General features: G+C 38.3%; 2 protein-coding genes across 4 annotated transcripts in view; both read right to left on the bottom strand.

The window, feature by feature from the left end:
- Window positions 1–12159, bottom strand: part of LOC149535250 (B3 domain-containing protein Os07g0563300-like) — a 110175-nt gene that overhangs the window by 53498 nt on the left and 44518 nt on the right. The window lies entirely within an intron of this gene.
- On the bottom strand, window positions 9199–12138 carry LOC149535251 (uncharacterized). The gene is made up of 6 exons (XM_089803017.1): window positions 11507–12138; window positions 11077–11375; window positions 10540–10937; window positions 10201–10424; window positions 9902–10089; window positions 9199–9798 (listed from the first exon to the last, which is right to left on the bottom strand). The coding sequence occupies exons 2-6, from the start codon at window positions 11159–11161 to the stop codon at window positions 9578–9580; spliced, it is 1116 nt and encodes a 371-aa protein (XP_089659143.1). The 5' UTR covers window positions 11162–11375; window positions 11507–12138; the 3' UTR covers window positions 9199–9577.

Here is a 12159-nt window from a genome sequence, read left to right as displayed (position 1 = left end):
GCAAGGCCATCAATTCAAAAATACAAAATAAATTATGATGAACCAATAACAAATATAAGGCCCAATGGAATAAGAAGGAATATGAAATGTGGTCGCTCAAGGCAAAAATAATAAAGCTAGCCAAGGTAAAAGAATAATAATATCATCTTAATATATAACATCATGGTATCTATAAATACCTATATATGTACACATATATATGTACATGCATAAGCCCTGATCTTTTATTTCTTATGTATACATCAAATATCAAGTATGTGTATACGTTCTTATATATCTTAATTGGTTTACACAGAGACACACATACATGTATGTTCATGTATAATTTATTAGGTGTCATGGTGTCGATATGTTAGGACATGCTTTAAACACCAGGAGGCTCCAACCAAAATCACAATTATAAAGGTACCAAATTGTTCAATTTATGCTTAGTGATTTCTTTAATTATGAAGTGATACATAATTTAACTGGTTAGCTCATGGTTGTCCAATGTACACTCTTGCTTGCCTATCTGTTTACCCTTAGCCATGGTGGTTCAAGACTCATACCTAGCCCAAAAACAAGTGGTGCCCTCATGCCCAAATCCCTTCTGGCAATGCTTCCCCCCGTTCAACATGTTCCTGCAAGAAAAAAAATTCTCCACAATAATATCATATTCCTCAATATAATCACTATTACCATAATACGTTATTATTCATTAACCATCATAATGGCTAAACACCATTTCACTTCCTATGAATTTATGATGGATAATCGACTTTCGAAGATTTCAAGGTAATATTATAGTAACAATATAATATCATAAAGATTAACTAACATGTCATCATCATATGAAATTATAATGATTGAACACCTTACAATTTCATATGATCATAACTAATTTTACCTATCAACTAACTTCACATGAAACCTCAATGACTATATGAACATTTTTAAATTGAGCCAAAAATTGGGATGTAACATTTGGCATTCATGTCTATGAGGATAGCAGATGTGTTGGGGTTTGAAATTTTCTTTTTTTGCCTGCACTATAACTATGTGATTAGAAAAGATCTATTGGTGGATTCTAAGGAAATTTAGGCAATAAAGAGATAAGTGTTTTAAGATTATACCTTTGGATATTGATCATAATATTTTACCTAATTAATATTGATTTTTAGCATTGATCTATATATTTTTCTTCATGAGTAGTTTGATTCTACGAACTATTTCTAGTCTCACCAAAAATGCTTCTAGGACAGATCGAGAAGCAATGGAATGAAGAGAGATAAGATGCAAAGTCATGCAGGCTGTAGAAATGAGCATGGGGACACTGCTTGCATCCATGAGATTGAATTGGTGGCACTTCACTTCCTTAAAGAGGAAGAACCTATATAGATTGTCATTGTGATTAGTTTCTTCAAAGAGGAAGAAATGACATTCACAAGGAAACTATTCAGCAACAAAAATCAGGTTTAAAGGGAGCTTGAGTGGCAAAGGGACAGTATCAAATCCTTTTGTTGAGGATCAACAAGCTCGTGTATCAATATGAACAATAAAGGTCCTTGTTTGGTCAAACTTGGAATTAGTTATTTTATTGTGATAATTCAAGTAGTAAAAATATTGCCCCTACTGAAAGGGAGTCTTAGTTGAGAGAGAGTATCAACTTCAGTGATTCTTATACATGATGTTAATGAGTTCTTTGTGAGGGAAAACTTCGAGCTGCAATCCCTTGTTAAAGAGTTCTTCTCCGTGAGTGGAGAAGTTCAAAGTGTAATCCCTTGTTAATGAGTTCTTTGTGAGGGAGAAGTTTGAGGTGCAATCCCATGTTAATGCATTCTTTTCCGCAAGATAAGTTTGAGGTGAATGCCCTTGTTCCACCCTCTCGAAGTAGTGATGGTGGATCCACCCTCTGGGGGTAGCCATGGAAGAAGTCATGTGTGAGACTCGATGACTTAGCTCGTGTAATTCACCCTCTGGGAGTAGCCATGGTGAACGTCATGTTGAGATGACGATATCACACTGAGAGTATATGTGATAAAGTTATGTTGTTGACACATATGGGTGTAGCCATTTTGTTTATCACAATGACATGAAAATCCATAATAATATCTCCTTTGCTAAGAGGGAGTGTTAATGTTTGTAGCTGCAAGAGATATTATTCTTACCTGCGATGGACCTGTTGTCTTCACTGCTGATGCTAATTTCAGATTTTCTGATCAGAGTTATCTTAAACTGGTTCCTTTGTTTTAAGTTCAATCACTCTTTTCTCTTCATTGTTCTGCATTAGCCTATCGTAGATCCTAGCTATATCATCAATGCCAGATTGGATGCCTTTATGATTCATCTCATTGTCAATATAACTGTCACCACTCACATATTGTAAGTTAATGAACAAGTCTCACATAGCATCTATCTTGGGTCAATGTGTCGTGTATGAATTTCTCCTCCTACTCACGTACATTGTTGGAGGAACCCTAATGTCTCTTTAACGTAACTGTCACCGGCTCATTTATGGTAAAGGTAATTACTCTTCAGCTGTCAACTCCTCAAAATGATGCTATATCTAGTTGGCTTGTGATTTGGAACAATGACCATTTTTGGTATTAAAAAAACTCAAGTGTGACTTCAGCAAATGAGAAGGTCATTATATTGTTGTGACTGTGAGGAGTATTTTATATCAGTAATATTCAGGAGATGGATATACTGCAATTGTGATTATCATCTATGAATCTGATCATCGTATTTGTGCTTCAGCAAAATTCTATATCTATTTAGATACTATATTACTATGTGTATGATTTATGCTTGATCATTCTTATCATGCCTATATTTCATTATCTGTGAGATACTTGGTGTATTGAATGTATTGTAGGAGTTAAGAAAGCTATGCTTGAACTCTCAAGGAGTTAGTAATATCTGAATTGTTTTGATCATCTATTCAAGCTTGAGATCTTTGTGCAGAACTTTTTGGTTTTAAATAGAAGTATCAATTTTGAGTGTCCTTGGGATCTTCCATCAGGTAGGCAGGTTTTCCCAGGGTAAATCTCTGTTCCAAGAGTTTATGTGTTTTGATTTTCCTGTTATTTATTTATGCTATTCTGGTTCTTGAAAACTTAACAGAATTGATCTACTATAAAAGGTTAAGCTCTTCTCAACCGTAACTCATTAAGATTAAAGAGTAGGGAAGAAGGAGACTTGTTGAAATTGTTGACATAATGCTATCAAAATAATTGTTGATTTATTGTTGGTCTGCATGGTGAATTACTTGTGTTTCTTTGGAATATTGCATGGTTTCTACATTCCCTCATTTAAGATTTTATTTCATGTTCAATAGAAGTATATTGATGGAAGATATTGTTGAGTGGTTATTAATTCTGAAGCTAGTGTCCATATCTTTTAGTATTTATTGATTGTAAGTAACAGTACAAGGTTAGTCTGGGCCTAAATTGCAAGTATTTAACTTCTATTGGAGATGTTCACTTAAATTGCGCCTCTATAGGGTATTTGAATGACTATCGACAATGTGAAAACCATTCTCACATCTGCAGAATATAGTACCATCCTATGCCTAGTTGACACGGTGATGCAAGGATTGGTTAGAGGCTCACCCCATCATCAACATTCTTAGAGTTAGATAGGAATTTCTAAACCATTATCTCTTTGCAAGTTATTCGGTCGGAAATCATTGAGGAAGTTAAAATCTAGTTGATATCTATATAACATAAGTTCCTAAGTGATAACCAACAGATCACATCATAAAACTAAGTAAAAGTCCAACGTAAATAGAAACCCTGAGCTTGTCTCATTTGATCATACAATTAATCTACATTATTTAACATATGAGCATCCTTATTCAAGAGAGAGTTGGAGATTTGTTGTTTCAGCTTGAGATACTAAGTATTTGATTATGTATACTGTGGAACAAAACTCACATCAACAATACTAATCCTTGTGATCAGTATTAATTATATGTTTTTGCCTTCTAATGACTTCCTTCTGCAAAGTAACAAATATATTTTATATTCTCTAATGTTATATATTTATGTATAGAATGCTAACATCATATTGCAATATACATTTTATGCGAGGATGTTGGCTCAAGTTTGGGTCCAAGTTCAGGTACGAAGGACCAATTCGCCAATATGGAAAAATTATGAAAATAGGTTTGGGTTTGTTAGTACAAAAACATGTAAAAATTATATTTATATATAAACACACACAAACATATACCATTTGATCCATACCCACTCATTGGTCATAGTTATTTCATGTAATAAGCGAATAAGCTGCTCATTGTGCCAATGTAGATAGTACAATTTAGCAAGCCCCTGATCAAATCCCCTAACTAACTATGGAAGGGGTGGGGGAGTTCCTATGATAAGTTGCTTGACATCTCGATCAAAATCGTCCTATGTAGGTTAAGGACACAACTACAACTTAATTAGAGGGGGGAGGAGGGACGAGCAATCCATAAAATTTGAGGGCCTTTCTATTCTAATGGGCCAGCTAAATAATTATAGAATTGAGCATGCATGTCCAGATCCTTAACCAAAAGACTACTTATTAGACTTGTTCTCTATATTTATGTTGCTTAGCTTCATTGGAGCAAAGATGCAGGGGGGTCTTAAAATAGCAAGGTTGGTTGGGCCTCAATATATCTTTCTTGCTAAGTGGAGAAGTGCGACACCCTTAGAATAGCATTGGGTTTAATTATTGTTGGGCACACCTCCTAGATCTCTACCTTGACGAAGACCCCACCTTCCTTTGATTTAGTGAAAATCCTAGTTTATTCAAGATCATTTAGTTGCACAGAATGTCTCGGAACCCTTCCTTTCCTATCTCGAACCTTCATCCTCCATGTCTCCCCCCGCTCAACTAGATGTAGGCCTCCCGGACACCCACAATTTTATACGTAACATGGGGGTGAGCCCTACTATTCAATGGAAGGAGGACCCTACTATCCTTTCTGTAACAATAGTGACTTCCACAATTATGAGAAATTGGATTGCATTCCAACTTGCAACTTTAGGGTTCAATGGTTCATTAATCCATATTAAATGTGGAGCCACACTTTCCTTTCGAAGGGGTTCGGCCCGGCATTTGCATTTCCACAACATAAAGATGAACCAAACTCTAAAAGGTAAGTCGATGAGACAGAGAACCCCTACATAGCCCCTCAAACTGCTCGAGAATGGACAAGAAAAAAGCAAAAGGAGTAGAAATAAACCAATCTGCATTGGAGCTAGAGTAGAGGAGAGGTTCCTTAGCGAGATGTCATCATTTCATTTAATACAAATTAGCAACATTAGCTTGCACGATTCCTAGTTCCCACTCTTCATGTAGATGAAGGCATTGATTTGCCCTATATAGTCGAGGTCGCTCTTCATCCCTAACGAGTCCCTGTTGCACCCATCTATGGGGGTTGGTATCGCCAAATGTTTTAGAAGGATAAACATAAAGATCCCTTAGAATAATAGGGCACAGACCCCTTAGAATAGTAGGGTTTCACTTATATCTCTGGGTCTAGCCAATCTTTGGCTGAATAACCAAAGATGATCATGCAAAGGGACTTGTCAATCAAATGCCCATAGAATTTTAGGGCTCGAGCGGGTTAATAAACATCATTAAACGAAGTGATATGCTATCTGTAGTTGATGTGAGGGTTGGGTGGGAATAATAAATAGTTTTTCGGCACCCCTTAGGACCCTTAAAAGTTGTAGGGTCCACCCAACTGTCATCTATAGCCTCCCACTGTACCTATAATTTCTCAGAACAACTACAGTAGCCATAAAATTGTAGGGCCCACCCTCCCTATAGTTGCATAGTCACATATACGTATCAACATCTGCAAATAAAGGCCATAGAATTCTAAGGCCCGTCACCTTGCATCATGCCATACCCCCAATTATTATAGATAGTTCGTGTAAGGTTGGATTCCATTCAAGTATGAATGTGAAAGTTTCATCCATTGAAGGTTGATGGTTGACTTGCTTGGGGTGGAGCGAAACTTTCTAAGCATTCAAGAAGGGAAGGCTCTACTATCTATAGTTGGGCATGTTACGTATAGAATTGGGGTAGGGCCTTGTTGAGTGTTGAATTCCCTTCTCCCGCTATGTCTCTTCCTCAAAATGCTATTGTCGCCTCACTCAGATATCAAAGCATTTATTTATGGCCATGTAGAGCACCTAGTTTTTCTTCAATAGTCAATTCTAGCTAAGGTCAAGTGACCCCACTCTTTAGTCCCACCCACCCAAAAAGCGAAAAGAAGCCTCTACCATTTTTTAAGCGTATAGAATGATGAGACAGTATAGGGGGACCTACCTAAAATCCTATGGTTCTATGGTAGGGTGAATAGTGGGGGGTGTTGTGTGTGTGCGTACAAAGGGCCCCTTTAATAGTAAGGGGCTATAGTCCCCTAATAACTTTTCCTACCTTCCTTGATAAATAGGTTGGGGGTGTGCATGCAGGGGGTAGGGCATTTAGGTGAGTGCCCCTACTATCGACTAGGCACCATAGAATAATCTGCGTATTGCCATGGTAGTGCAAGGGGCCATAGAACCATTCTAAGGATAGGGATAGGGCTTCATTCCATTCAGGTTACAGGCCTATAGCCAGCTTAGCTTTATAAAGTAATAGGGGTATGCCAACAAGGGCCACTTTCAGATTATCAGGTGGGGCCCCCCTTCACCTATTCTTCTAATGCAGAGATGCCAACCTACTATTCTATGGATAGTTCTTTTCCAAGAGGCATGTGTACTATAGAATAGAGAAAATGGCCCTACTATCTATGGGCATGTTACGTATAGAATCAAGTGCTTACTCACTATAGCAAGTATCATTAATTGGGGTGGGATCCCACAATTTGAAATAACGACTACCATCTAGGGTTGTCATGGCATTAGCTTGCTTGCCTTAGAAGCCATAGAAGGGTTGGGTTGGGGATCAATCATTGCCCGGAGTTCCATAGTCAAGTTTCTAAGTGTGGGCCCCTACTATTCTATGGTAAGGGTGGGAGGGATTATACCTTTATAGGCCTCCAACCTGCAGGGCTATAAAAGCATACGGTAGGAAGCTCAAACCTTTGCATCTTGATTCTATACATAACATGCTCCCACCTATCTGTAGTAGGGGGGCCAGAGTCCAACTTTTCCACCACAATAATAGCCAGCCTTTCCAACAACAATAATTTGGGGGTTGGGTGAGGCTTAGAAAGGGAACCGCCCCTGGCCACCAATAACCTATTGTCAGCGGAACTATATGGCACATGGGGGCCCTAACCCTTCTTTCTATTGTTTGGCAACACTTTTAGCCCTCATAGCAACTTAGCGACAAATCAACAATCATCCGTCGATCCAAAGCATTATCAATGCTTAAAGGATCTGTTGATCAGTTGAACCTCCACCCCAAGCCCATCCTTTCTAAGCAAGTTTAGCCCTTACCTTCATGATAATGTGCAGTAATGCAAGGACCTTACTTTGATGGAATGCCCTACTATTCTAAGAAGGGGTGGATGAGGCCCTGAATCCTTCATATGCCCAGCTAGGGACCAAAAACACTCATCTTCACACTAGTGAGGATGAGGTCGAATCCTTCACGAAGTGCCCGACTAGGGAGGCCCCTAATATCAATGGGGAGGGCATATAGTTTCTATGTCTATAACCTGCCCAAACCAAAAAGGGGTGGGGGGCTGGTTTCTCAGCATGTTAATTGAATAACATTCACATTACGGCCCCTACAATCTGTAGGCCTATAGTTTCTTTGGCCTTAGCCTTAGCTTGAAAAATAGGGTGAAGACCCTACTATTCTATTCTTGCAAGGTTGGTGCAGAGGTCCTTTACTATATAGGGGTTATTTATGCAAGGGGCAAATCCATTTTTAGTATCAAGTTGACCCAATTGATCTGGAACAAATAGAATGGTCATGCACCCTACTATATATCGGTCACCCCATAACATAAAATACATTAAAGAATCAGTTGTTAAAGTCGACTTCTAGATAGTAGGGGCATCAGTCGCCATAGATCGAAAAGCAATGCCTATAGATAGTAGGGAGGTAGGTAGAATCCAAGCATTCTTACTGATTCTAAAGCCCATGTTGACAAATCAATAGCTAGTTGTAGATCCAATTGATCGAACCATACCCCTACGACGTGTAAGGACTATAACCGAACCAAAGCATCCTAGCCCAACGTGGAGACATAGGCTTCAGTGGCAGCTTATCCATCCAGACCTATCCAAGCCATACGTCGAACAAGCCAAGTTTTCATTACCAAAAGCCCCGACCGGCCCTACAATACTATGACTCCACCTACCAATAGAGATTGATCATTACATGTGATTCTCGCCTTGGCAAATATAATATAAGTCGCCCTCTGCATGCACCTTTGCTTAGCTTCAATGGCTCTAATCTCAAGAATTGTCTAAATATAGCTTGTGTCATTTGGTGGTTTGTGATGAACATTTGGATCTCTTATGCAGCTTCATACATTTTTTCTATCCACTCAATTTTATTTCCAATTTGCCCCGTTAGGTTGAGTGAGTGGACAACACAAGGTGTCCAAAAATAAAGTGTTTCTAAACATTCCTCAACCAATAGCCTAGCAATCCTACAACTTATAGCATTGTTGGTTATTACCTGAACAACATTTTGAGGGTAAACTTGCTCAATGCTTGGATTAGAATGTTTGCAATAAATAGACTATCCTTCATCTCCCCTCCATAATGAACAAATCTCAAAAACTTTGAACCACTTGTGGACATTACAATAATTGTTGTCATAAAAGGTTACGCCCTTGTTAGGTGATGGTTAGTGACATAAACCGTAGTTGGAAAACTCGCCAAAGGCAAAAACTCGCCAAGCCCCCCAAAAGTTTAAGCAGGAAAAACTCAGCGATTTAAAAAAAAAACTCGGGAAAAACTCAAAAACCTAAAAAACTGCTGAAATTTAATTAAAAATACATTTATTTTGCAAAATTTAATAAGAAGATGCATCTAATAAGTTAATGAAAGACAATACAAAAGAAACAAGCAGAGTTTAGATATATATAAATCATAAATGCATAGTGCCTAAATAATTGCATTCTCATGCGGAATGCTCATGGCAGGAAGCAAAATGGTAAATAGTTTCAATCTGTCAAACTAGAAGTAAATACTAAAAGTCTAAATACATCAATACAATCACATCTTCCTCTTTCCACTTGCACTAGCAGGAAAGCGAAGGGGTCTAGTCGTAGAAGAAGTGCCCGGCACTGGGATAGGGCATGAGCTGCGTGACTGTGAACTCTGTGGCTGTACCCCCTCGCTCGACATCCCTACTGACTGGCTCGGCGTCCTAGAAGAGGATGCATCTCCTCCTATATGCGGCATTGGTAATGCCTCATCCTCATCCTTTAAGCCTGAATCATCATCGTCCTCATCCTCGTCCTCAATGTCATCCATTGTGAACTGAAAATCAGTTTCAGCATCCTCCTCCATAGCCTGCCTCTCCAAATCAGCAATCTCATATGGTGTAAAGTTGTAAACAATGGACCTAGCTCCTATGTTGTCCAATCAAAATAAGGATCTATCTCATCTAGATCAAGTGCACCAGGAAGTTCTTAACTCTGTGACTTTTTTATGCGCAACTTAAGATTATAGTGCACATAAACAAGGTCATTAAGCCATTTTTGACTCATTTTATTTCTTTTCTTTGTGTGGATGGACTCAAATAAGCTCCAATTGCACTCACAATGGGATGAGCTACAAGGTTGGGATAGGACTCTGAGAGCAAATTTCTTTAAATTGGGGGTATTGCCACCCCAACTTGCCCACAAAGAATCTGCAAAACAAAATATAAAAAGTTATAAAGCAATAAAAAAAGATAATCAGAATTAGAAACACAACTTATCTATTAGCAAAGGTTTTAAAGTTTGACGCTTTACCTGGTGCTTGAGTAGATCTTGCTCTCTTTGCTAGCATAGAAGAGAACAAATTACCCCTCGATTCCACAAAGACTTGTTGTTCGGTCACAATAAGGTCTCTCTCTACTTCATTGGATATCATTCTCTCAATGCATTTAGAGAGACCTTCCATGACCTCTCCATTAGGATCTGAGTAGGAATCATCAGCCCTTAAACAAATAGAAAACGATATCAAGTCTTACTACACAACCTTAAAAAGTTAAATAAAATAAAGTCTTAGTAAAATCTCAACTTCAAGGACAATCATATTATCATAGTACCTGAATTTGGGGTTGAGGAAGTAGCTTGCTGCATGAATGGGTTGGTGGAGCATATTGTTCCACCTCCTATCAATTATTTCCCAAATGGGGTCAACTTTGAGACTGTCCCCATGATAGTAACTTCTAACAGCCTCTTTGGCCCTATCCATGGCCTCATAAAGACCTCCCATTGGGGATTGCTGCCCATCACATATGCGCAAGACTAGAACTAGGGGCAGAGACATCTACATTTGAAATTTGGAAAATACAAATTAGTTAATAACATAGTAAGTTATGAATTAATAATGAAACTTGAATAAACTAAAAATATAATGTTTTGATTCTTGAAGTTGAAGTTACCTCCACAATCTCCTTAGCCTTTGCAAAAAAACTATCATCAAAGACTATCCGTGCCACAACCTCTCCTTCGAGCTTCTTTGAATAAGGTGAAGCAACCCAATCAGCACACACAAACATTTGTTTCAGAGCCAATATGTGGTCAAGAATACTTTGCAATGTCAAGAAGACCGTTGCAAACCTTGTCATAGCAGGTCTCATCAAATCTTTGTCTTTAGTGGCCTTTCTCATCAAACTGAGAACCCATGGGTAATTATAGATATATTTGGTGACTCGCCTAGCATCTTCCACAACTAGACTCACCCAATCAAGTTTTCCTATGTCCTCCAAAAGAAGGTCAAGGACATGTGCCGCACAAGGTGACCAAAAAAGTGTGGAATGCCTCTCTTGGAGGATTCTACCTAAAAGATTAGCAAAAAATCAATAATTAGTTACCAACTTTCCATATTTAGTATTTACAAATTACATCAAATCTAAATTGAATACCATAGCATTACATTCATGATTCATATTGATTCGAACATAAAAAATTAAATTTACCTGCTGCCACATATGCTGTTGCATTATCTGTGATTATTTGCACCACATTCTCTAATCCCACCTCCATGACAACATTCTCCAACATTAAAGCCAATGTGTGCGCATTTTTCACTTTGTTGGAGGCATCAACAAATTTCCAAAACACCACATCATCTTTGCACGCAACCAAGAAATTAATAATGGTTCTACTTCTTCCATCTGTCCACCCATCAAATAAAATGGTGCAGCCATACTACTTCCACTCTTTCTTTTGGTCTTCTATCAATACTCTTGCCCTAACAACCGCTTTGTCAAGCAACCTACAAAATTTAGGTGTAATAAAGTGTTAGTAAAAAATAGGAAATAAATTATAACAATTAACATTTAAAATATAACAATGAACTGAAGTGAATTACAATTGTTTACAATTACTAAATAGTAAAATACTAACCTTCCACTCATATCCTTGCGATTAAGCGGCTTGTAACCTTTGCCCGATATTGAAATTGCATTCACCATATTGACCCAATAGGGACTATCAACCACATTCATTGGGATATTGTTGAAAAACCAAAAATCAGATGCTACAATATCAATTTACTCATGCACCTCCTTGAACCATGCAGTGCCCTCTAACGATGGTTGTGCTCTAGGTGTGTTCCTAGGCACAAAATAACTCCCTATCCCCGATGCGGATGGTGATGAAGAACTAGGACCTGTAGAAGAAGTGGAAGCGGTAAAAGAGACATTTTGTTTGTGGATCCATGGGCCATGAAGAGATCGTGGTATGTTCTCAAGTGCTTCTTCTTCTCCTTGCATATCAAAAGGAGCTCCTTCAGATTCAGCTATGGCTGCCCTCATAGCTAATTTCTCCCTCTCCCTATTCAATTTTTTCTCTTTAGCAACTGCAAGTAGGGCATTGATGAATCTTTTTCCTTCTTCAGTTACCTTGAGACAAGGATTTGAATCATGTTTCTTTATGCCTGCAAGGTGGTATTTGAGGTGGTTTATGCCTCCAGAAATAATTCTCTCACATGGAATGCATATCACCTTCCCAACATCATTTGAAGCTTCATAGGCATACTGCCATGCCTTATCCCTTGC

Source organism: Cupressus sempervirens, chromosome 10 (genome assembly GCF_028749045.1).
Source record: "Cupressus sempervirens isolate cs-2001-9-10 chromosome 10, ASM2874904v1, whole genome shotgun sequence".
NCBI lineage: Eukaryota > Viridiplantae > Streptophyta > Pinopsida > Cupressales > Cupressaceae > Cupressus > Cupressus sempervirens.
The sequence above is the reverse complement of the archived record's forward strand: the minus strand, read 5'-3'. Positions and strand labels throughout refer to the sequence as shown.